General features: G+C 41.1%; 1 protein-coding gene across 2 annotated transcripts in view; it reads right to left on the bottom strand.

Annotated features, from left to right (window-relative positions):
* Positions 1–26,960, bottom strand: part of raraa (retinoic acid receptor, alpha a) — a 293,848-nt gene that overhangs the window by 148,774 nt on the left and 118,114 nt on the right. For both annotated transcript variants that reach the window (XM_038296756.1, XM_038296757.1), the window contains one exon: positions 3,328–4,118. In XM_038296756.1, the coding sequence (XP_038152684.1) occupies positions 3,328–3,481 (154 nt within the window). In that variant the 5' untranslated portion in view covers positions 3,482–4,118. The remainder of the gene's footprint in view (positions 1–3,327; positions 4,119–26,960) is intronic.

The following is a 26,960-nucleotide window of genomic DNA, read 5'->3' as shown; positions in this document are numbered from 1 at the left end:
TCTGCCACAACGGATCAGCCAGTCATCTAGACTGACTGGAATCAACCCTGCATGGAGGAAAGGTACTTTTTGTAACAGGACCACACAAATAACACGTTGAGTTCTCCAAGGGTCAATCTTTGGGCCCCTCCTATTTAATATCTACATAGGGATGGAATGGTTTATTAAAACTGTCTCGGTTCGGTTCGCGTGTGTTGCGTTCGGTTCATCCGCTGCTCCTTTTTCTCATAGGCGAAGCGTTTACACTCCAGAGCAGAAGGTGGCGGTACTGCGACCAAAGCCAATCACCAGTAGTAAACAAGAAGAAGAAGAAGCGAAGCAGCGTAGCCGGGTGTAGCAGAAAAAAATCAGTTATTGTGTAGAATTGTGTGGGTATAGCGAGTGGGAAAGAACAGGAGTTGGAAGATGCTCCAGCAGCACTTTATAGGTCTGCTGTATGGGAGCGCTTTGCATTTAGAGTGACCTACGATGACGGCCGAAAAAAAGTTGTGGATAAAAGTGCAACAGTGTGCAAGCATTGTGCAACACGTTTTGTTTATGCTAACAGCATCATGACCATAATAGATTTTCCTAACAATCAACATATACTGAACCGAACCAAAAACCGTGACCACGAAACCGTGAACCAATATGACGACAACACTCAGCTTTACATCACCGTGTCACCAGGTGGCTGTAAACTCATTCCATCTCTGGGTAAATTCAAAACTCTGTTCAGTTCAAAAGTACTTTATTAATCCTGAAGGAAAATTAAATGTTGCAGTAACTCATAGGGGATCCACAAAAGGAGGCCCTAAAGTTCTGGTGAATAAGAATAGCAGAGTCAGGCTAGCAAAGCTACTCTAACGTGAAGCAACCTTCTAAAAACACAGAAATACAAAAATACTAATAATACTGCTGGATAAAGGACACTCTGTTGAATGTCCCATTTTAGACAAAGAAGACAGGCGGTTTGAATGGGGTGTGAAGGAAGCCATCTATGTTAAGAAAGAAAAAAACAACCTTAAACAGAGGGGGTGGACTCAGATAAAAAAAAAAAATGCAGCAATTTAGTTGATCCCTTCCTGCTATCATCGCAACCCCAGCCCCTTTACAGGGGAACAGAAGACCTCGCCTATTCAGCCAGGCCAACAATTCCCTTTAACGGCCCCCCTTTCAGAGACATAGACAGGTATGGGGCATTGCAGGCTGACAAAGACTCCAAACGACCCCCATTCCACAGGGGTGGACCCACTGGTCTATTTCAATTTGCTTGCTTTCTAAACAAAAACAAAGCTTTTTGGGCTCCTGTATAAAACCTCAAACTCAACGCTATTTCTGACATATTGAATTGAAAAAGCTTCCTGGGTGGGAAGGGAAACATCTACAAACTTGGAAACAAAGTCCAGAGGATTGTTTTCTAACTTTTTTGGAACTAATAATACTAATAAACCAAAAGGACATCTAAAAGATGGAACAGGGAGAACACAGGGAGAAACAACCAATCAGGCTTAAGATCGTAGTGTTTAAATCATCTAAGAGCAAATTAATTAAATATCTGTTTATGTTCAGATACCCTGTCTGTCTAATCTGTCTGAGCTTGAGCTGTTTTCAGTCCCTCAATGTGTAAACCATAAATACAGGCTTATTCTCCTTAAAGGCACACTATGCAACATTTTTCAGTTAATTAATGTGTTCCATAACGTTTTGGATGATTAAATTAGTCATTTCAGGTTGAACAAAGGTATTCTCGGCTGCCCTGGTGGTCTGTGGGGAAAATACCGCACTTGCAATTGCAGGAGCACCGACCCGCACCCAGAGGCTCAGAAGTCTCGCGAGAGTCGGTCTTGCTTTACGGCGAGAACTGCTACACGCCCCCAGTTAAAAGCCTTCTCGTTGCTAGCACAGTGGCGATCTTTGTGCAGTTATCATGGCGGAACCAGCGTGAAAACAGCGAAAGCCCATGTCGGAGCAGGCAGGAAAGAGGAAAAGGACTCCGGACAGAGAGAGGAGTCGTACACGGGTGAACATCGGGCAAGCTTTTTCCGAATGGCGAGAGCTAAAATAAAAAGAAGGCTGCAAGGCTGACGCGGACCTCGCGTTTCTGCTGATGCGATTGTAAGTAACATTGGAATGGTTTCTCTCTCTCTGTGGGCATGTTCATACTTTCACTGTGTCAGTCATTCGTTGCGTTCGCCTGTCTGCTAAGCTCAAAACAACCGCGCCTGGTTTGACGGAGAAACCAGGAGAACAGCTGAGCATATTTACGACGGTGCACTTTTACTTTCGCCCTCTGGGGGAGCCTCGCTGGAAAATCAACACCAGTTGCATAGTGTACCTTTAACCAAAATGATAGTGGCAGAGGGGTGTAAATGTGCTGCAAAACATAAAAGTGATCCAAATCCAAAGATGTCCACAAACACAAAAATGAGAGAAGCACAAAAACATGTTTAAATGCTGCTGCTTCCCATTATTAAAGGAAAACTCTTTGTCTGCACCTTGAACCTGTTTCTCTCCGGGGTTTTTTTCTGAAAAGAGATCCCTCGGGACAAACTCTTTAAATAACACTTCATAACTTATATGTATTATAAAACCATGCGACATGACAACAGATTTTGATAGAAATTGCAATCTTACTCAGATCAGACACATGGCTTAGAGTTATAGAAGGCAGCGGCTTAACAACCGGGCTCACTTCTCAGGAAGTGGCCATGATTAACAGTTAAAGAAGCATTTTATACAACTCCAGTCTGCAACATCATTACCGGTACATCTTTACATAATTACATCATTACATCATACACGTTTGCAGATGAGGAGACATCCATGGCTCCAGCCTTATCAAAATATTAGAACAACACCGCTTTCATTCCATTCTCTAATCTTTGCCATGCACAGAATGAAGATTATAACTGTATATAGCCGGACTGAGAACTCTCTTAATTAGATAAACTATGGGGGAAAACATCAGTTCTGACACACAACAGGCAGCTAATATTAAGGTGTAATGAACACACACATAATCAAAGATAATTATCCTAACACCATCATCTTTGATCTCAGTATTTATCTGTTGCAACAGTTTCTCTGTTTTTTGTGTCAATTTAAGTTTTGAGTTGGCCGTGTAGTTTTGCATCCCTCGGCCTTCATATAGAATAAAAAAAAATGGATGAGAAATGGATTGGGAATACTTCAGCGAGGCCCTCTACTGACACACACACCCAGAAAAAGAAAGTAAATCTCAAACAGCCGCAATGTAATACAAGAAGCAACTTGCTCTGGAGTCTGTAGACGATAAAAAACTGAAACCCAAAACCAAATGAGAAAAAGGTCAAAAGGTTGACTTACTGACTGGAGAGGGGGTGCTGTATCCACTGATGGGGAGTCCTGAAAGCGCAGGAGGCGACATGCTCCCCAACATGTGGGGGAAGAAGTAGGAGTAGGCGGGCATTGGAAAGCCGTTTAGGTGTCCGCCTGGCACCGGGTTGCCCTTCCCGGCCATGATGGCTCGCTCACAAACAGCTCAGTGATGAAGTCAACAGGATGTGACTGAGCGGAAGAGTCAGTACAGTTCCTGGGATGATTTAATCCCCCATAGAGAAGCTCAGTCAGCAGGTATTCCCAAAGACGGTCAGAAAGAACATTTATAAATTAATCCTCCTCAGGTTAAAAAAGTTCAGAAAAAGAAAACCTGATGTCGAAGTCACCAGAACAAAAATCCTGTTTGTTCAGGCAGAATGTGTGTGTTTGTCTTCAGGGATGACTTACTGTGGACAAAAACATGAAAAAAGACACAAAGCAGGAATATAAAAAGGTCTTTTATGCCTCCTTTCTCACGTATTGTTCAGCAAGCTCAAAGGCCTTGTTTGCAGGAGGCGTTGGAGGGCCGGGGAAGTAGCATGGCTATTCTTTATCTTCAAGACGAAGGTCGAGAAAGAGGCAAGTCGAGTCACGCAGACGAGGCTTTGATGGCAGCAAACGGGACTAGTGATCGCGGCGATAAGGGCCTGCTAGTGGCTGGGATGCTTTTCACCAAGTGTGCAGATTCCCTCTTCCACTTCAGAAGCTCACCAGGGGAATGCGCAGATCACATGATGCCACGAAACAGTTCCTCTCCTCTGCGCTTTCAAAGCTTCTCCCTGGAAAGAATAAAAAAAAAACATTTAGTGCTTCAGTGACAAGCTAAAGAGATCACATCCCTTTGTAGTAAAGCGCTTGAGCAAAACTGTTCCTCTCTCGTGACACTAATTAATAGTAGTGTCTCAGCTGTGATGTTACAGAACCCCGCCGTCCTCCTTAATCGTCTAATGGCGTGTTAAAGTTGGAGGTGTGCGATGTCTCCTAGCAGCTCTGCGTCCTTGTGCATAGGCTCATTAACGGTGACGGGATGCGAACGCCGTGCCAGCCCAGCCAAGACAGCGACGGGGACAGCAACACCGAGGCAAACTTTACTAATTACACCAGTAGCAGAAGGCGAGACCAAGGCGGCGTTCTGGGAACCGCTAGACATCCCCGCTGTGGGGTTTGGATGGTGAACAAAACAGATCTGTGATCGCAGAAGAAAGCAGGACACGGGGGCACCGACAGCTACAAAACCACAGGAAACAATCACCATAACACAGGATGTTAGCCCTGCTACACCTCCAACTGTATTAGACCGACTTTTTCTTCCAAACCACTTGTTCAAACACTCATCACTTCTCCTTTTCTTTCTGACAGCTTTATGAGCAAAAGAAGCAACCTGTGCGAGCTGACAGTGAAAAGGCAGGAGGAATGTGTCTTTGCATGACTGCAGCCATTCAGGAATGTGGCATTCTAGCAGGAATGACATGGGTACATCACAGGTGAACTCCTGGACAGCAGGAGGTCAGGTCACACATGTCTGAATGCCTGTTCCCACTTGTATGTGGCATACAAAGCACCTGGTAGGACAAGTGAGAGGGGAGCAGAAACAAACCACAAAAACACCCTCAGCATCAGTGCATCAGAAGAGGAAATTACATTTTGTTATAAATATCAGGTCCGCCTTAAATGAGAATGCAGCTGAGTTCCCAGAAGTCCGACCGGACTCATTTCACAGGCTTTGCATTCCATTTGCCTCTTTATTAATCCACTCGCTGTCAGCGTTCCATGGGGTCACTTTCCCACATCCACCTGCCGTGTGCTTTGTTTAGGAAGTGGACTGAGAGAAGGAAATGCTTTCATGAGAGAGATTTAACAGTCTGTTTTAGAGCCACAGAGAGTCGGGCATCGTTTGAATTCTTTTCATACAAACTTTACATCCTATGAATCACCTTTAAAGTCCTATTTGAATCTGTGACCTTAAAACACACTGAGGCTGATCAAGCTTGATGCAGTTCTTGCTGAAATATTAAAACCCAGACTATTATATCAGGGTAACAGCAGAATAAAAGGCTCCACACCATCAGAATTCATAAGAAAAATATGTTAAAATGTTGTAAAATATATGATAAAGGATTCAGAGTTTAAAATGAATCTAGATATGAAAGGTTAAAATGTATTTCAATTTTTAAAAACCAAAACCAGCAGCTCCTGTCTGTTTTGCAGTGAAGCTAGCTGATGGGTCCAGCGCAGATCTCACAGGCTGCTGCCTCGTCCTAAAGCCCTGCATGCAGTCAGAGCAACGACAGCAGAGAGGAGACAGCTAATGCATAACGGCTGCATAAAGCGGCTGATCATTCCACCCTGGACTACAAAGCAGGATATGAATACAATGTAAATGTAGTTTTTAATCTAATCTCTTTTTTTTATTTCTAACTAAATTAATTACCTGTACGGAAGAGAGTTAGGGCCACTGAGAAAAAAAAAAAAGTTAGCTAATTTTCTATTTCATTTAAATTTAATATGGGAAAAAAAGTCAGAATTTGGACTTTAATCTCTGAATTCTGAATTTTCTCCCATAATAAAATCAAATAAAATAAAAAATCTTTTTTTTTTTTTTTTTATGTGGTCCTAATCCTATTCCACAGACCTGATTACCACATGGATCGAATAACTTGAATTTACCTTATAACGCATGTGCCTCTCATTACTCTCATTTAGTTATGCTGTTATAGGTTTATTATTATAAAAACAATATAATTTCAATTTAAATATGTTCTATTTTCCATTGATGTAAGTATGTAAATAAGGCCCCGTCCACACGAAGTCAAAACGAACACGAAACGCTAATATTTTCCAGAACGTTTGTCGTAAAGAAGGAGACGTAAAATAAATGTGATCGACCACACGAATGCATGAAAACGCTGCAAAATGTATGCCAGGCCTGTAAGTGGCGCTGTGGTGCCAAAGCAAAAATAAGCGACGAAATGTTGGGCATGCGCACTAATATTTATACATGATTGCCCTGCGGGTCCATTTTCATGGTTAAGTCAAATTCAGGTGCTGAACTATGTCGTCGATATTGCTCTGTTCTTCCTGGAGATATTCGAGAAGAAGAAGATTCTGTTGTAAGCCCGACAGCAGGGTGAGTAGCATTAGCAGCAACCATTCAACACAGTACGGCGCCATTGTTGTTGTGATACTGTGTCGCGCATGCGTGTTTAGAGGCGACGCAATGACGCATGCGTGTAAGACAAAAAAATGCGGTCAGAGCTTAAAGATGGAAACGCGTTTCAAAATTCTGAAGGCTTAATAAAAAAAAGATCGTTTACAGACCCCCGAAACGCCGGCTTCGTATGGATGAGAGGCTGGTTTGGTGAAAAATTTGTGCGTTTAGGCCAGGGTTTGACTTCGTGTGGACGGGGCCTAAGACAATCTGCTATAAAATGAGTGTTTTTGCTTTTATTGTAAAATAATTAGATTGCATGCATTTTTTTTTATTTAAAAAAGACTGATATTGATTACAGTTTTAGCAGTGTAGTTCTTTTCTTTATGCAGTAAAAAGAACAACATTATGTAGTCAGTGAGTAAGGCCGTCTGCTGGTAGTGAGAATGCAGTAAGCTGCTGAACTCACATTAAGCTCAAAGGTCTGAATCGAATAAAGAAAGATGAGATGAGGGTCGAAATCAAAGACATGTTTGAGAATCGCTGTGCTGGAAGTAGATGGAATAAGGAATTATCTTTTTTAATAAGTGAATAGGAAAAGTATTTATTATAAGATTTATGAATTTTCATTAAGAAATAGAATTTGAAAATACATTTAGAAATTCCAGTATTTAATAATAGATTAATAAACATAAAATGACAACGCTAATGTTTAATTAGAACATGCTTTTCATTTGCATGATTTATATTTACTTTTGAGATGGCTGTTTCTCTTTCAGTGACTCTCTAGGTCCACCGTAGAACTGTTGATAGATTTAACTGCTTAGTTTGGATGTATTGGGATTTCCAGAACCAAATTCCAACCTCTACAGTAATAACAATCTGCAGATATAAAAAGAAACCCATAAATATGCAACATGTTTATGCATAAATATAGACTGATTCTCCTCTCTAATCTCAGTAGGTTGTTCTCTGCATGTATTTGTTCACTTAGACACAAATTATTACCAAAGAAATTAGTAGTTGAATGTAGAAAACATTTCTGCAAGTAAAAAAGAGAAAAACAAAAATGCAAAAGAAAAGTATCCAACTTTTCTACCTGCTCCATTCTTGATCTATGTGACAAAACTCTATCATAGAGCTGACCAATGAATCTGTTATAAAAACTGAAGTGGTCTCCGATTAAATGTAACGGAGCCACTTCAATATTGTTTTTCTTTTTAAAGATTAAACCCAATTCTGTCCACTTCATTTCTATGGACGGCGTCTCATAAGGGGGATCAAATGCGATCCCTTACAGTGGAAGGGAAAATAAAAACAAACAATCTGGGTCATCCGGATCTAACTGTGTTTGGCATGTAACAGGCAGAGGGAATGAAAGGTCAGAGGTTATGGGGCATGAGAGCATGTGATGGGTTATGACATGAAGTACTGAATTAATAATCCAAAAAGGCAGCGAAAGGCAAACCGAGGTCAGGGAAAGCGGGGGTACAACGCACAAAACGCAGCCACAGGGGACGGAAAATGACATACAGAGGCTATGTGCTGACATACGTGTGAACGCACACGCAGATCAGAGGAGGAACACATGAAGAAACTTTAGCCTGATCGGAGAAAAGAGAACAGACATGTTGTTTAATGCTGAATATTTCCTCATGTTTCCCCTTCATGCCTTAAATAATACACCTGCTGTTTAACAATAAGAAATTAGAAAATATAAAGACTGTTACCGACAAGATAGTGAAAAGTATTTGCTCATTCATTGAAACAAAAAAAGGTATGAGTGGCTTCATCCATTCCATGACGCTGTGTATAACAACAAGTATCTTTGCATGTATGAAGTGAATTTTGTTCCATTTTAGTTGCAAGAAAATTCTAAAGGAATGCAATGTAGAATTGAGATTTTGAAAAATGCTGGTGAAGATTCTCAGTCATCCAGGTAATAGTCATTCCAAAAAAAGTTAACAAACAAACCACCTGTTTTCCAAGGTTAAAGACATTTCGCTTTCCATCTCTGCACCTTATAGAGCTCCAGCTATTCTGACCTGATCTATTTCCTAAACACTTCACCATTAAATGTTGGCGAGCAATTGGGAACGACAGCCCCTCAGCCGCCCTCTGCGTTGGTCTGATGGGGCTGGAGTGGTGAATACTGACGGGAAAAGTGCACAGAGGTCACCAACTGTCTGAGGAGTCAAACACTACAGACCTCTAAACCTCATTTAGCCCTCAGGTAAAGAATCGTGTGTAAAGAGCATCATGGAAGCGGTAACCATGGCAACCCATTGGCAACTACCAGCAGAACGGTACAAATTTGAGTTGATTGTATCAATGGTAAAGTTTGCTGGAGGGGTATTTATGCTGTGTGAACGCAACAGAGCAGAACTTTGGGATGAATGAGTGTGAAGACAGAGAGAGGCGTTTTTGTCCTACATCAGTCTGTAACCTCATTGATGTGCTTCTGGAGGAACAGTAAGAAATGAACATGTAGACACTCCTCAACCTGTAGGAGAGCTTTCACTGATGAACTGAAGCTGTCACAGCTGCAAAGGGACCAACATCCTATAAACCTGATGGATTAAGCTTCTAATTTCTTTAATCCCCAAAAATTCATATTTTTTAGTTGTCAACTTTTTTTTAACTCAATCAATTTGAGGAAACTGTTAAACCGTTCAAGTGACCACAACACAACAAAAACAGAACTCTTATACAAGTTTAAAATGTTTAGTTAGAGACTTAGACAGATTTTATTTTGTCCTTTTGTATACACAAGTGTTAACAAAAAAGAAATTTTGTTAAGAAAGCTCTCTAGACTATTTAATTTTTAAAGTGCTGTAGTCCAGGTCGTTGTCGTCTCTGATGAGGCCCACCACCGTGGTGTCGTCTGCAAACTTCACCATGTGATTGGTGGTGAACCTGGGGAAGCAGTCGTGTGTCATCAGGGTGAACAGCAGGGGGCTCAGGACGTAGCCCTGAGGGGAGGCTGTGCTTAGGATGATGACATCAGAGGTGTTCTGTCCGACCCGGACTGACTGAGGTCTGTTGGCGAGGAAGTCTAGCAGCCAATAGCAGAGGGGTGTATTGAAGCCCAGTTGTTCCAGTTTTCCCATCAGATGCTGTGGGATGATGGTGTTGAAAGCTGAACTGAAGTCCAGAAACAGCATCCGCACCTGGGTGTTCTTCTTCACCAGGTGTGCCAGGCTCAGGTGGAGAGCAGCAGAGATGCCGGTTCTGTCGGTAGGCGAACTGGAACGGGTCGAATGTTGGCGGCAGACTGGAGACGATGTCGCAGTAACTCGTCCTTTGCATCACTATCTGTCTCCTAATCCGTTGTGTCCTCTGATTGTCTTTCTTGGCGATGCTGTTAATGTTGAACCTTAAAAGCAAGCTGAGCTACAATACTGTACATGCTTGTAAACTTGTCAGCCTGCTGTTGCAGTTCTTCCACCAAATTTGCTATTTCTTTGTCCTTTTTGGCCAGTTCATCTTCCAGGAAGAGGAGTTATCGCACTACCTTATCGAGGGTGAGCTCTAGTGACTCTTTTTCCTGTTGCAGAGCGACAAGCTCACGGTCCCGTTAAACCTTGTTTGCAGTTTCGCAGTCTCGCCTTCTTTTTCTGTTGGCATGCGCTTGAAAGTGGCAAACCTTATAGAGGTATGAGGTTCAAATCTTAATCTTTTGTAGTAAACCTTTTTTAATATTCTCTAACTCTGTGTTTGACTCTTCAGCCTCTTTGTAAGTATTAGCCACTTTAGTTTGATATGAAAGATCTTTTGTTCTTCCAAATTCTTATTTTTCCTTAATGTTTTCTCCTGCTTTTTTGCAAGCTTGAACTGACTTTCCAATATTGTTGGTTCTATTATCTGTTCTATTATACTTTCCAACTGCTGTTTAAGGATAAAGCTTTTACTTTTTCAGTATCTGCAGTTATTTTCTCCATGAAAACCTTCTGGGTATCTTTCTCCAGATAAAGCTCCTTCATCCTTTTATCATATATTTTTCTTCATTTGTTTTTCCACATCAGGGTATGAGATTATTTCAGGGAAACTATTTTCAAGTTGTTCCTTCATTCCCAAAAGTTCTTGAATGTTTTTTTTTATTCTTTTCACGCATTTGTTTTGGTTGACAGAGATCAGCATTCTTACTCCAGCCAAACATTTTGAGATTGTTCTGGATAGATGGATGGATTATCTAAATCCTTAAAAAGCTCCTAGAGTTTGGTTTGCAAATCTGTGAATTTTAAGCTAATAAAAAAAATCTTATCTTGCCAAAGTAGAAAGCATGGTGTAGCTATCTGAAAGAAAAATTCCTCTAAAAGATATTATAAACTTTCAATCTGCTGTTCGTGTATTTTAAGGATGGGAAGTCACCATGTTTATATAGAAGTGACGGCAGGAGAGTTTGTATCTAGTCCTCTTTTCTTTGACATGCTCTATAAAATCAACTCTCTTGAGAAATTACTGAATCAGTGAGTAAAAAAATGCACTCAAATGAGAGAAAACTCACATGACAAATAGCTGATGTTTCCACCCTAAAGGTTAAAGACAGCGGAGGCAGTATCATGCTGCTGAAAGCCGATTTAATGATAAGTAAAAATCCCTGTAAATCAGGCTATTTACCCTTCATTTGAGCAATTAAATAAGATGTTTTACCAATGGAATTGGTATTTCTCCACTCAAATTAAGATTGGTATTAGATAAGATGTTTAAATAATACAAAATATTGTTTTTTTTCCTATAATTTAAAGCTGCGTATTATTTATCTGTTACATAAAAACAGAGTTTTTACGGTGGCAACATGACAAAACATCAACATGTATGAAGTTCAACAAAATCTCTGCAAGGTTCTGCACTTAGTCACACTAACTGAGTTAGTATTGTTGCAACTGTACTAAAATTTGTGAAATTAGGGTTTAGAAAACACAACAAATCTACAAGGGGAACGGCTTCGACTCCAGCTGACAAAACAAAGCCGGCTCACAGTGGATCATCATCGTCAGCCTCCGGATGCAAACCCATATGGCCATGAGGCGGCAAACAGAATGGAAGTCGCTCAAGAGCAACACTAAAATATTTATGATTGCCTAAGTGTGGGTTGATAAATACGTCAGAAGTGAGACAAAATATTGCAGAGAAAAAAAGTGTGTGAGCACAAACATGCCCAATCTGTGCAGCATGAAATAAACATACTTATATCAACAAGTTGCGGCGCATGTGGGCGGGGTGGGCAGTCACGCATGCCTTGTTTGCGTGTGCTCACTAATGTGTGCCAATTTTCTGCTCTCAATCATACATGCGTATCGCTCGCTGTACCCCCAAGGAGGGTCTTACAGTTGGCAGCATTTACGGAACATTACCAGCATGTGATGCGCCGGCTTTGCATGAAGTGTAGACCAGGTGTTTCCAGAGGTAAGAGGTAGATTAAGGTTTATCAACTGGAACAACCGCAGGACAATTTCTAAATGGGTGTTTGCTTGGATTACAGGGTTTGAATTGCATATTTTATTCCTTTACTTTCTCTTCACAGCAACAGAAAATCAGTGAATGGCTTCTAAGAAAGCATGTAAATACACAAAAAAAGCAAATCATGAGATCAGGATCTTCTCTAGTTTCCTCCAACAACCTGCTTCATTTGTTTAGTGAACGAGCTGGGAAATGTTTGGTGCTCCCTCAACATAACTTAACTTGGAAGTTTGAGGTGCATCAGCTGGAAGCAGTCCTGCCAGCCAAAGTTTTTATGACAAAAAAAATAAACATCTGAAACAGTCACCATGCTTCCTTCTGAGTTCTTATGAAACGAATAAGAATTCATTTTGCAAAATCACCCCCCCCCCCCCATCCCATGTCACCATGAAGTTGACAGTTGACCTTTTTCACATGAAATGTCACCAATTCATCACTTTATCCGCACAAGCATCTGTGAGCGATTTTGTCAGGAATCATAAATTCAGCCTTCAGTTAAAGCCAATTTCTTTCAAAGTTACAGAGAGTTTTAATGTGGCCAGGGGATTCTCGTCTGTTCCAATTTGAAGTGATCCCTCTGCGGAGTTATCCTCAAGGCTAGGCTTAAAACTTTCCTGGCTAAAAAAAGCTTCAAGTAACAGTTGCTCAGTTTATCCTGAGCTATATCTACAGTTATGCTGATATAGACTTAAGCTGCTGGAGGGCATCAGAAAAATGTTTCATCTTTCTGCTTCATTCTAGCTCAATGCTCCGAATTTGCTGTATTTGTTAGTTTCACCCCCGTTTTCTCTCTAGCTCTATCTGGTTCTACCTTTGATTATAGGCGATAGAATAGGTCTGGTTTTTGTGTTTAGTCCTGTTTCTTTCCTAGATAAACTACAAAATTAGCTTTCCCTGTGACTGTGCTCTCTTTCATTGTTTTTAACATGAGCTCGTACAGTAGCTCATCTGTTATTATGTTTTTTTCCTAGATAGCGCCACCTGTGGAGCTAGTTTACCGCTACTTTGTCAAACATAGAATGTAGTTATAGATCAATGTTTCTATGTGCCTTTTCTGTGTCTGCTTCAATCTCAGCCTCGGCAGATGGCCACTCACATTAAGCCTGGTTCTAAGCCTGAGTCGATGCAATCAACTGGTTTTCCTTAGATAGAAAACTTTCAATCAATTTGACTGGATAATCTGGTTAATTGACTCTGTAAAGTGTCTTGAGATGACATGTGTTGTGAATTGGAGCTATAGAAATAAACTGAATTGAATTGATTAGATAGCACCCTTAAGGTCTGATTTAAACAGATTATCTATAAACATTCATTGGGGTCTAGTTAGTCTTTAGTTAGGTTTACTTAGACAGTTGGTTCAGCACTACACAATATTAGCATAAACCATGTGATACTGAAAGGTCCTGTTCTATCTAAAAAAAGGGCGTCATTGACTTTAATCACGTATTGGGCTGAGCTCCAGACCTTGATTCAGTTCAAAGAGAAACGGGTGCTGTTGTTTTTTTCATTACAGTGAGAAAAAACGTTTTAAAACTATCTGACCTCATCAAACTTCCAGCTCAGTGGTTCTTCCTCTTTTATCGCCCTGAAACAGTCAGAATGGCAGCAGGCTGATGCTCTGTGGGTGAGAAAGCAAGAAGTGGGAGCTACTTTTCAACGCGTACTTCAGCCTGAAGTACGCGACTCAAAAAGGCTAAAGGGTGCTAAGTGAACATTCAAGGTTGTGAGAATCCTCCGCCTTTTGCCAAGGCCCCCCGCTGGGTGAATCCACTCGTCGGTGGAGCAGGCTGGGTGACATTTCTGCTCACCTCAGAAAGGTCAACCCTTAATTATCTCAAATGCCAGCAAGCGAGACACCTGCAAAAAATAAGCCCAGTAAGTGTGTGTGTCTGCTTCTTTGGCATAGAAGAAACCCAACTGTGTCTGTCAGTGCAGAACTGGACCATCTGCCCTCCTGCATTATTCCATACATGATCCATAAACAAACCTAGAAAGCTGCATGTTGTTTAGACGCACAGTAAGCTGGGGTCAAGAATCCATTGATTTTCAGCCTTATCAGTCCTTTCGTTTCAGAACTTAAAACACAGCCTTCCTAAAGCCTCACAGGTAAAACAATCAAAAATCTTCAAGTTGCGGACCCCTGTTAAAAAAGTTAATCCTTTTTATGTTGTCATTTTCTTTTTAGTTTGAGGCATTCCTTCAGTTCATGGAAATATTCCTATTTGTCCCCTCCACTGCATAATATGACAGATTTAAAATGTTAGCTGCCATTTAGAAATCCCAGGGTAAAACTTAAGATTAACTACAGAATACAACCAGAGAATGCGAACTTAGCATCGCTAACAGAGCCAATGACTCAAGTCTGAGGGTAAAGCCAGTTTAAAGCTTTTTTTAGCTTAATGGTGGCCAAAGGGTGCAAACGCCATGCAAATACATGATTTTAAAAAATGTCCTGCAAACACAAAAATAAGACTAACACAAAAATTCAAAGAACATGCCAAGAAAACAAATACTGCAAAGGAAAAAAGCTGTAATCGCAGAATATTTGAAGCAGCAAAGTGAAAACATGGTGCAAACACAAAACTAATATGCTACCAGAACCTTTTAGCAAAGGAATAAATGAGATACTAATGGTTCATTCCCACTAAAGGCAAAACCTGCACAAAAAAAATCCAGTTTCATGTCCTTTGCTTGTCTGACAGTTTGCAAACGCCCTGCTCATGTACCTCATTTACACTACCCTCTGAATACTCAACCGTGCTTGGATCAGCTAATCGTGCCAAGTTTGGTTCCTTATGACCGTTTACACACTGCGCTAGCACGGTTCCTCACCTCATAGTGACGATCTGCTGCAGTACTGCTCTCTAGAGGTAAACAAGCAAATCAAAATGGCAGCGCCCGTAACATTCAGGAAGTTTGATTATAATTGTGATATTTCGTTTTTTTGCAGAGAGTCAGGCGAAGAAGGCAGCCTTTGGTGAAATTACTTGACAGAGTCGGCTTTTGGGAGGTGGATACGACAAACGATAGTTTACAGGCTTACAGATGCAGGAAATGACAGATGTTGTGTTTCAACTCACTGCCAAGCAGAATCATCACTGGAAATCGTGCGGCAAGGTAGGGAAGCTAGGATTTTCATGATTGTCTGACATTTCATGATTACGGAGCCGAGCCCTACTGATGAACTAGAACCAGTTTAGCACGGTTCGGTTGTGTCTGACTCGGTCCGGTTCAGCTCTGCATACCATTTACATTGAACAGTTATCCTGTACCATGCTCGGACCGATCTCGGCACGGTTTCCAAAGGGTAGTGTAAATGGGTCATATGACTTAGACTCGAATCATTAATTCAATGATCTTGGACTTGACTTGAAAAAATGCCAAAATTTCATGTTTGACATCAAAACAAACAATAGGTGTTACTCTTCTTTTATTTTGCTGCGATACATGGATGACCTTAGCTAAATTCAAATGTTCAGTTACACTGGTTTCATCACATGTTGAGATGAAAACAGATTTGGATAAGCAAACAAGGTTGATTATTTACAATTAACATAAAATTAAACTCGAGGCTCAAATGTCTTTGCTTGAGAATTGACTCCAGACTCGAGGATAAAGACTCGTAAAACACTGACTTGGTCCCAATGATTGGTGGCTTACAGCAGGTTAAAATGTTTAAAAAGTCCAAAGTTTGAAGATTGGTGATGCTAACTAGCTGTTAAAAACAAATGAAAAAATGCATCTATAACCTGGAAAACTAAGATCATTAATGCCCTACAGTTAGAAACAGCTTTCAATAGGATCAGAGAAATATAAGCAGCTTCAGATTACTTCAGATCTCCTAAAAATGCCACAAACAGCTGAGACTCATTCTCAGCGGTCGGACAAATTGTCAACATAAATCAGAGGGAGAATCGGGGAGATAAACGGGGGAACTCAGGGCATTGAGCAAGCCTAATTATTTCTGGTCAGAGTGCACTTGGTGACAAAACTCCAAGCATATCTGACCCCGACCGTAAAATGCAGTGTTTGCTTTTTTACTCACTGTAGCTATTCGGCTCGGTCAATATTTGCGGGAGGCTATGGTAACAGAAAGACCTCATGAACCGCATAAACACACTCCTGCATGCATGGCCCCCACACACACAGAAAACCCACAAATCGGCCTGCAGAATCCCACTAGTGCTCAAAGAGAGCGAGGGAGACAAAGGGCCATAGATCATCATGCGGACGCCGTGCAGAGAGCTTCTTGTAGCTAACCCCCCCACCTACATTCCTCTCTGGTTCTGAGAAAACATGGAGGGCTGGTCCCTATTGTTTACACAGCTGGCCTCATGGAAAAGATTGCTTAATATGAAATATGAAGAGAGTGGAGAGGTGAGAGGAGAAGAGAGGAAAGCCAGCCAAGTCAGAGGGGCGCGGTGTGATGGGCAAGAGAAAGGGGAGAGGCAAGGAGGTGGGAATGAAAGGGAGACACAACTAAAGGAGGAGCAAAAAAGTTAGCGGAGCAAAGAGCAGAAAGCCTAGAGGGTTTGAGTGGTGAGGGAGTCATGCCTCCAGTGGTCTGGGGTCTGCAGCGCATGTTATTCTTTCTTACTAATCGCACACTGACTGCTCTCCCCAGCTCTGCCTCACCGACCGCATACAACCCAACATGTCCTTAGACTTCCTCCTCAGCCTCGGTCAGATGCTTCTTAGGAACACTTCCAAAGCAAAACAAGACATCTTATGAATTTTAAAAATAGCAGAAATCGTATGAAAAAAAAACCTTACAATGAATCCTGGGTCAGGACGTCAGGCTAACTTCCTGCACTGGCTGCGCCGGTGTGTCGAAATTATTCTGTTCGGTTTCCCACAACCCCTGAAAACAGCCTGGAGCTTTAGCTGCTACTTTAGATCTTAATAACTTCCTCTGTTTTCCCGCTCCCTGTGCCAAAGCATGGGCATGTAAACAGAGACGAAATAACAATATAGAAGAAATTGTATAATGAGTTCATTTCTTTTTTCCCTTCCAGGTTACAGGGAGGCTGGTACTCAGCTCCAGCTGTTACTGGGCTGATCCCAGAGCAGAACATACATGCTACATGGGAACATGTGAACCACAAATGTTATATATTAATATACCAAAGATAAACCAATACATCCAGACCATATATTTGCTGACATTAGTGTTTTTTTCATCCTGCGATTGCCTGGCGACCTGTCCAGGGTGGACCTCACCTCTCACCCATGGACAGCTGGAGATAGGCACCAGGATGGATGGATGGATGGATGGATGGATGGATGGATGGATGGATGGATGGATGGATGGATAGCGTTTTTGTCTTCTATCAGCTGATACCTACATGCATTGACTGACTCAGTGCATTCATCCACCTTTGCATGGAACCACATGCTTCCCTAAAATTGATATCCACTATTAAAAATGTCAGGATGTTTTTAGGGCTGAAATAATTAATTGTGATTATTCGATAAATGAATTAATGGTCAACTAATCTAGTAATTGATTAATCGTTAACTGGAGTGTGGAGACTCTGAAACATGCCTTTAGCTGACAGAGCTACATGCCTAGAGCAGTAGGGGTGGAACGATTCACAAAATCCACGGTTCGGTTTGATTCACGGTTTCTTGGTCACGGTTTTTGGTTCGGTTCGGTTCGGTATATGTTGATTGTTACACCGAAATCCCATAAAAATTTATGGAATTAATGAAAAAATCCCCCAAAAAATTATGGATTGCAATTATTTTAAATGATCTGTGGAAACCCTGGATCATTTCCGTATGTTTTGCTGCTTTGAATTTAATCATCTGGCGCATGCCCTCTACGATCTCCAAGGGACTCAGAGCGGAGCGGACGGGAGCCACAGTGGGGGCTGTAGGCTTTGCTTTGTGCAGGCGGTCTGGAGCGCAGCAGGGCGGGGCGGAGCGCTGACGGAGTATGAGGGATTTCACGGTTAGCATGACATGTTGGTCATGTTGCTGTTAGCATAAACAACACATGTTGCACAATGCTTGCACACTGTTGCACTTTTATCCACAACTTTCTTTCCGCCCTCATGGTAGGTCACTCTAAATGCAAAGCGCTCCCATACAGCAGACCTATAAAGTGCTGCTGGCGCGTCTTCCAACTCCTGTTCTTTCCCACTCGCCACACCCACACAATTCTCCATAACAACTGATTTTTCTCTGCTACACCCGGCTACGCTGCTTTGCTTCTTCTTCTTCTTGTTTACTACTGGTGGTTGGCTTTGGTCGCAGTACCGCCACCTTCTGCTCTGGAGTGTAAACGCTTCACCTATGAGAAAAAGGAGCAGCGCATGAACCGAATGAAACACACGTGAATCGAACCGAGACAGTCGAACCGAACGATTCTGACGGTTTTCATAAATCGTCCCATCCCTATAGAGCTGTAATAAGATCATACTTGTAAAACAAATATATATAAACATTTGCTGTTTTTCCAGTTGGATCATCAAAATAAGTAGTCCTCCTTATTGTCAATCCTTCTGGTGATGTGTTTACATAAGGCCGTCCTACCTGCTCATCCCCATTTTCACTTACAGGAGGTGAGTCTAACATAGTAGAGAAATTGCAAATCTTCTTTTGGAAGGTAAGCTTATATGAGAGACGCAAACAGTAACTTTTAAACATAGGATGCACGAGGAGAAATGGGCTTGTGAACACTCGCGTTTAACGGGCGCTCCTGAAAGGGAGCGGGTACAAAGTGGAGAGGGCGAAAATCCTCCACTATACCTTTAAGATAAAATAAATGTTTTGGTCTGTCAGTTTTATTTAACTAGAACTCCTCAAGTGAAAAAGTTTTAGTTTTTTTGTTAAAGAATCTTCATATCATTATTTGATTTATTGGAAAAATAATCAACAGATTATTCGACTTGCAAAATAATAGTTAGTTGCAGCCCTACTTTTTTCTTTTTTTAAGGTGGTCTTTCTTGCAACAACAATGAAACAAAATTCCCTCATTAGAGAATTTCTCTCTCCTAAGGCTGTAAGGAGCAAAGAGTAAATCTAAAGAAGAACCAACTGTTAGACAGCATTAATATAATATGATGATAATAACTGTTTTTCTATTTTCATTGAAACCTTCTGATCATGTTCTACATTTTTGATTGAAAGATTCCTGTGTAAATACCATAATGAAGCAAACATGTTTCATTTACATTCATAGACAAACCGTAAGGATCTCATACTGCAGAAAATGGTTAGCATCAAGCATCCATTAAGAACTTAAGATGTGCGTCACAACATTTTGTATAGAGAGAAGACAGTAGGTGAGTTTTCATATTTTCTAAATGGATAAAGTACTTCCATAATTATTTGGGCCCCATCATTGTGACTAAACTGCGTAGAACATCTATAAATGGTAAGGTGTGTTTTTAATAACTGCAGCAGCAGAGCATCCTTTTCTTCAGTGGAGGACAGCAACATAATAGCGTGTTTTGTATGGAAGCGGGCAGCTGAGTGTGCTCAAAACATCCCATACATGTGTGTGTTTGTGTGAGAGAGAGAGAAACTGGTGACTCAGTCCCCCTTAAAGCTGGTTCCAGTTAGTGGAAGAGGCCCTGCAGAAATCAAGTCCATATTCTCGGGAAACTTAAGCATAAAAAGAAAAAAAACAAACATTTATAGTCCAAACACTTAAGCTGCCACACTTCATTATGCAGGAACATGCTGTAGATAGGGGCGCACACCTTTACCTCCCTCCTGCTTCACAAGAGGAAACCAAAAACAGCCGCCTTTAGGAGACGTTTGCTTTTCCCTTGCAGCCGGTGCCTCTGTGTGTCGGCCTTTAGGGTTCCATCACCTTTTGTGTACCTACCCAGGATATCTGGCTAACAATGTTTTGCAGACATTCCAATGCAGAAGATCCAATGACACGAGCGTGTGACGCACTAAAGCGCAGGGGCCCCTTCCTGTTTATACCACCACTCGCTTGCTTAAGGATCAAACAAGAGCTGGTCTTAAAAATGGCCGCGCCCTCTGGCTCCAGCAGTCAAATTCAATGTCAAAACCGATATTCCTTTAGAAAAAGCAAACCTTTCTTCCTATATACGGGACAATTTGAACATATGCACTTCATCATTATGTGCAGAAACCATCCTACAGTTTATTTAAGGGACAGAGGAGTATTTAAGTATCAACTGATATGTTTTACAACCCCAAATATGAAGCTTTTAATAAGTATGTAAACAGAGGTTGTGTGAACAAAAAGCAGCCTGACTCACCAGTGTAAATGTCACTGGATTTCCATGGGGTATGTTTCAGCCTTGTTTATAGACAGCTAAATTCAATTAGCGGAATAATTCACTATTGAGTGCAACAGTGTGTAACTCAGTATATTCACACAGGGAGGTGCACAGCTTTTATTATTGGCCCTGGCACAGTCATTTATAAAGGCTTCCAGGACACGAGGATAAACCAGTGATAAATGGCTTCATATAGCGATATTGAATCAGAAGCCAAGGACGTATAGCTGTGACACACAGTGTGGCTTCGTGCTGCAGTGTCTTGCACAGGTTTTCACAGGACGCATTCCTTTCAATATTGTATGGAGTGAATTTTGTTCCATTATTGTTTCAAAAAGAGAACACAATTTGTAAAAACAAAATCTGAAAAGAATGCAATCCAGAAATGAAACACTGAAAAGGTTTACTTTGAGTAAATTAGTAACTTTGTTGTTTCTAAGATTTAATCTTTTCCATTTTTTTATCTAATATTTCAATTTTGTTCATTATTTTTTGTACAGGTTATCTATTTTGAAATACATTTTTTTAAGATTGAGTTTTATGATTTGCATTATTTACAGATCACAGTCTGATCACTTTGGGGGCGGGCCCTCAGCTGCAGCGAGGAGCAAAGAGCTTTCCTATTGGTCTGCATGGACGTTAGCAACAACATTTGTATTGGTCAACAGTGAGACTTTGGATTGAAGTGAGGAGAATGCAATCTGGAAATACGAAAAGAAAGCAATTCATTAAGTTTATCTGGAAAAGAGAAATTTGAAAAAGGGAAATCTCTTGCAAAAAGAAAATAGTTTGCAAACATAAAATTAAAATCTGAAAAAAAGAATTTTAATTAAGATGTTTGTCAAAGTTTTACTTCTTTTATGATTTTTTTTAAAACTTCTATTTAGAAAATAATGGGACATATTTGCAATAATAATGGTACAAAGTTCACTCCGTACTTTTAATGTTACAATAGATAAACCTTTAAAAAATGACCTAATTATAGAGAAAAAGGTGCAGATGTTTCTTCAAATTGATGTTTTAGCAAAAATTAGAGCATTTCATGGTCATGTGCTGCTGGTAGGTTAACCTCTGACCTATTTTTCTTCAACAGTCTAGCTCTTCAAAGTGAAAAGATAGATGCCACTGTTAAAAACAGCATACACACTTAAGCAATTGCCCCATAAAAGCCAAACTTATAAAATGTATAAGTGTTCAGATGAACGCACTCTTTGTCACTTCAGGCTGTTTTAAAAGGTTAGCAGCTGCTTGAACAGAGCTCTGTCAGATAAGGTGTTGGAACCTGACCTGTCTGCTGTGCTGCTTGGTCTTCCTGATGCTGCTTCTTCATTAATGTTCTCCAGCAAAACTCGGATGATGTCAAAGAGGAGTTTAAAGAACAGACAGGTTGGCATTATTTACCAATTTGGAGACATTTCCTCTACAAATGACTTTAATTGGGGGCTTCAGTGTAAGAGGGTCTGAAAATGAATGCAGAATTTACAATAGCGATGCATCGATAATAAATAAAATAGCAACGACAGGGAAATAAAGTTTTACTAATTGGGATGATACCGATATCCTTAGAAATGGTGAGCATTGGTTCCAAAAAAGGAAAAAAAAACAGTCCACTGGACTTTGTTTCCAAGTTTGAAGACATTTCTCTTCCCATCCAGGAAGATTTTTTTATTCAAAATGTCAGAAATAGGGTTTAGTTCGAGGTTTTATATGGTAGTCCAACAAAGCCTAGTTTCTGTTTAGAAAAGCTGTAAATTGAAACTGACGAACAGGTCCACCCCTTTGGAAAGGGGGACGTTTGCTTTCTTTTGTTAGCCTGCAATTCCCCGTACCTGTCTATGTCTCTGAAAGGGGGGCTCATAAAAAGGGAATTGTTGGCCTGGCTGAATAGGCGAGGACTTCTGCTGCTCTGTAAAGAGGTTGGGGTTGCGATGATAGTGGGAAGGGATCAATTCAATTGCTGCATTGTAGGTACAATGTGGCAACAGGCCGATACTAATTATTTGATATCAGTCTATTAGTTCTTCTGACATTTTTGTTCAGAATCTTGAAGCTGATATTGCCTATTCCTCTATTAATGTTGGGATCTGGGGGTCTGTCCACTTTCTCCACCAGAGGGCGTACTAGATCTCCTGGAGCCGGAGCTGATTGCAACCACCTGTCGCTCATCTGCTCATCAGGAGATCCGTATTTAAGGAGGCAGAGGACTTCTCTCCAGTGCCAGAGTGTTTGCCAGTAGCGATTGAGCCTGCCTGAAACCTGAAACCCAGAAGAGTATCTCTGCCGGTAATCTGCCTGTATGTTCTCTGAAGAACCCTGGAAAACTATTGCTGTCAAAGACCTGCCTGCCCGCTCTCTGAAGAAACCGGAAGGGAAACTCTAATTGGTAATCTGCCAACACTCAAACCAAGCTCTGCCTCCGCCTAGCCCTCAGCCTGCCGACAGCCTCTGGACACTCAAGGTTCCCCCCTCAGCCGCTCAGCTCAACTCCTGTACAGTGAACCCACTCGTGAGCAGTCCTGGACCTGTTAACTCTGTGTGAATTTCAGAATCCACTCGTGACCAGACGAGTTCCCCTTGGGATCTGTTTATTTATTGTATTCCATCTTCTAAATAAACCTTTGAACTTTTATCCTGTCTCGGATAAAAGTTATCCGAGACAGGATAAAAAAAAACACTTTATTAACCATATAAATACAACAATAACAATCAAAAGCAAAGCATACGCTTCATGTGATCTCAAGGCATTGCTGTTGAACCCACTTTTGACTCACTCAGGCCACCGCGCGCACATAATGGCTGATATCGATGCAATAAAAAAAAAAAGCTAATATCAGCCAATAATATAAGCCGGCTAATGCATCGGTCCATCTCTAATTCCTTAGAGGTTTTTGTTAAATCTAATACTTCTAGTTCTACTTTGCATGTATTCTGAGTTGATCTATCGTAAAGAATACAAATATAAAAAATCAGTGTCAGATTCCTCCATGTCTCCGACTGCTTGTCAGTCCCGATTCAAAACAACATCATACCAAAAAAATGAAAGAACCAAACACAGATCAACAGTCTGAGCAGACACGTCAATCTGGATGAAATTTCCGTGTCAGCATGTAGTATGCAAAAGTCACGTGGCCGCTGTCCTTAGTTAACATCTCTAACCGAGCTGGACTCGCTGCCCCCTCATGCCGTATGTCCTTATTCCTCTCTCTAAAGAAAATACATTTTTCTGCAGCTCACCACCAATGCCATTAGCTAACCAAGCAGGCCATCAGTAGCAGTATGTGGGTCAGACTGAGATCACTGAGAGCACTGTCACTATGCGTTTGTGTGGGTATTCATGTGTATTAATGCTTATATAAAACAGCGGGTCGGGGTATGTAGGTCAATCCTGACACGGATGAAAACTACAAAGTGGAGGTCAACAGCTACGACCTTTCTAGGACACATTCATTAGCTATCCACTGTGTGCGTGTGTGTGAGTGCAGTCCAGAGGTCAGCAGAGAAACAGTGAAGCTAGAAGATTAGGGATAAATATAGGCCAAATGCATGGAGAATAAATTGCAGATGTAAATCCACCGGCCATCTGCAAGTCTGGAAACATGTGAAATGAAGCATAAAAGCTAAAAGCAGCAGCTGGATGCTGTTTTCTCCTTACATATTGCCTGGAAACAGGGTCATCGTGAGAAGTGACCTCATATGATCTCTGTGAGCATCTTCCTGTGAAAACATTTGTTGTTTTTTCTGCCATTATCCTTTGATGCTGTTGTTATAAATCCATCACAATTCAGAAGGAAATAATTCCATTCTGTTAAATTTCAATTTAAAATAAAACAGCGTTTTCTGGTTATTAAGTTGTAACCATAAAGATCCCTTCTGATGGCAAAGAAATTAATTCTAGAACGAAGAGCTTCACTCTCGGTCTGGTAGGTTGGTGCTTTGATCCAGGCCGTGGTTTAAAGGTCAAAGTGCACGCTGCAAAGATCTACGGTTCTTCCATGTTTTAAGCTAAATGACGATAATCTAGTTTGAATTAAAATCTTTTTTAATCCAATTTGACAAAAACAATGGAAATATCAGTAACTGATTAATGAAATATTAAAATTTGGGAAACACTAAAGATTTCCAATATACAGAGATGTAAAGCTATCATTAATAGTCAGACTATCAGCCATGTTACTTCAAAGAAATATTGAAAACTCTGTTTTAAGCCGCCGTGCTTTTGTTAGCACACCCAGGGTATCTTAATGTTAAATTATTCATCCTAATCAGCACTAGAACAAAAATCAAGGCATCATGACACTTTAAAAAAAATTCTTGTCCTATCTTTTAAATATGTTTTAATGCTACTTTCCATTGGGAAAATAGGAAAGATTGTGGGAGGGAAGAAAGAGGGGAAAATAAGAATGTAATTCTTTCAAATGGCTACACACCATGATAGCTTAACATGGTTCAGATTATTATTATCATGCGTTTTATAAAAAAACATACTGACACTTCATCAAACAAAGTGCTCATGGCTAAAATCATGGACAGAACGTGTGCATTATTTTTGTGTTTTACCATCAGATTGTTAGCTAATCAAAATATGTCTAGATGTAGGCTCACTGCCCTCCCAAATATTCCCTCCCCCTATTTTTCCTTTGGGGGCTAACGAGCGTCCCTTATTATACAGCTCTGCACTGCTTTCCAGGAAACAAACTTTGAAAACTGTAAATTTGGTTCCACATTTAAACTAGAGGCTATAGAATAGTTTTCAGCACAGAGGAAGTTCCTGCAACTTAAAGACATTTTTTTTGTGCCAGATCAGCAGTTTTTCATCTGACTGCATGGAGAATAGAGCAATACAACACCGTCTCTCACCCACACTGCACACTGCAGCTCAGCTGGCTACACTTTTTACATTATTTGTTTATTTGCGAAGCACCAACATGGACTACATTTTCACATATTCATCTGCAAAGCATGCCAGTTTCTTTCTCTGGAAAATCTGCCCTCTCACTGATAGCAAACAGCATTAAGGTTCAGTTACAGTAATCAAAAGGCAGACTATCAGTTTGAGGCGGATCACACATCAAACCTTTGAATTTAATCGTAACAGATTCCTTTTTTTTTAAGGGGTATGTGAACCCAGCATTGTTACAACTCTCAGAGAGATCATCTTCTCGTGTGTCTGCCTGTCAGTCAGAGCGTTCAGAAAGCTGGAATAGAGCAGAAGAAGTAAAGCATGTTGTTTGGTTGCTCTAAAAGTCGCTGTGGGAAATCAAACCGCTCAGAGAGTGTGGATTTTCTCACTTCTACTGTTCCCTGAACTGGACCAGCACACTGAACGAGGCTTGGGTCGACCAGTGTCAGTCCTCTGCTCAAACTGGTTTCCCACAAGAGGGTTTAAAGGGAGCTAAATAGATCACATCCTTACTGGTCACTCCGCAGTCTGAGACAACAAGACAAAAAATGTTTTTTTTTCAGTCTATCTTGTAGCTTTATGTTAAAGGTATAGTGGACGATCTTTTATTTCCGGGTGGATCATCTCAATTAGTGGTCCTCCTAATTGTCAATCAATCTGGTGAAATGTTTACATAAGGCCTTCCTATGTGCTTGTTCCGTTAGCTATCTTTTTCTGCACACTTTCAGGCATGTATCTGTGGTGAGCTTCGTTTTCAGAATGTCATTGAAGCTCACCTTTCTCACCGCGGTTCTCTGAAAATGGCAGAGGGTCGTAAGAGAAAAAGTGTCTACAAAGTGAATGAGTAGAAAAGAAAGGCCTCATAAGAGGCAGATATATCCCAGAATGCTTTGCGTGGAGAGCTCTCCTCGCAAAGCATTATGGGATTTGCTGTCACAGCAGCCCGCTGTCGCCATAGGCTGTCGCTAGCTGACAGCGGAAACTAATAACCAAGATGGCGCAGGCATCGCACGTAGGAGGAGGAGTTACGCGACCAACAGAGCAAAAAGTAGTGATCATCAGTTCGAACGTTAAAAAGTTAACTGAGTTCACTATAAACTCCTCTATATAGTAGGGATGGAACGGTTTATGAAAACCGTCCGAACCGTTCGGTTCGGTTCGCGTGTGTTTCGTTCGATTCATGCGCTGCTCCTTTTTCTCATAGGCGAAGCGTTTACACTCCAGAGCAGAAGGTGGCGGTACTGCAACCAAAGCCAACCACCAGTAGTAAACAAGAAGAAGAAGAAGGGAAGCAGCGTAGCCAGGTGTAGCAGAAAAAAATCAGTTGTTGTGGAGAATTGTGTGGGTATGGCGAGTGGGAAAGAACAGGAGCTGGAAGACGCGCCAGCAGCACTTTATAGGTCTGCTGTATGGGACCGCTTTGCATTTAGAGTGACCTACGATGACGGCGGGAAAGAAAGCTGTGGATAAAAGTGCAACAGTGTGCAAGCATTGTGCAACACGTTTTGTTTATGCTAACAGCAACACGACCAACATGTCAGGCTAACAATCAACATATACCGAACCGAAAACCGTGAACATGAAAACGTGAACCGAACCGAACCGTGGATTTTGTGAACCGTTCCACCCCTAATATATAGTCTGCGCTCTATATAGTGATTGAGGGATTTAGGGGTTAGAGTGGACGTTCGGCCACAGTACGCTTGTATGAGCTGTGTGAACGGCAACTTTTAAACAGAGCGTGCAGGAGGAGAAATGGGCTTGTGCACGCTCTCACACACATATGTTTTTTTTAAAGTATATATTTTCGGTTTTAAATATCTAGAAAAGACATGAGCTGAAAGAA

Source organism: Cyprinodon tularosa, unplaced genomic scaffold (genome assembly GCF_016077235.1).
Source record: "Cyprinodon tularosa strain WSP-4 unplaced genomic scaffold, ASM1607723v1 ctg377, whole genome shotgun sequence".
NCBI lineage: Eukaryota > Metazoa > Chordata > Actinopteri > Cyprinodontiformes > Cyprinodontidae > Cyprinodon > Cyprinodon tularosa.
Note: the sequence above shows the minus strand (reverse complement) of the source record. Positions and strands in the feature narration are given on the sequence as shown.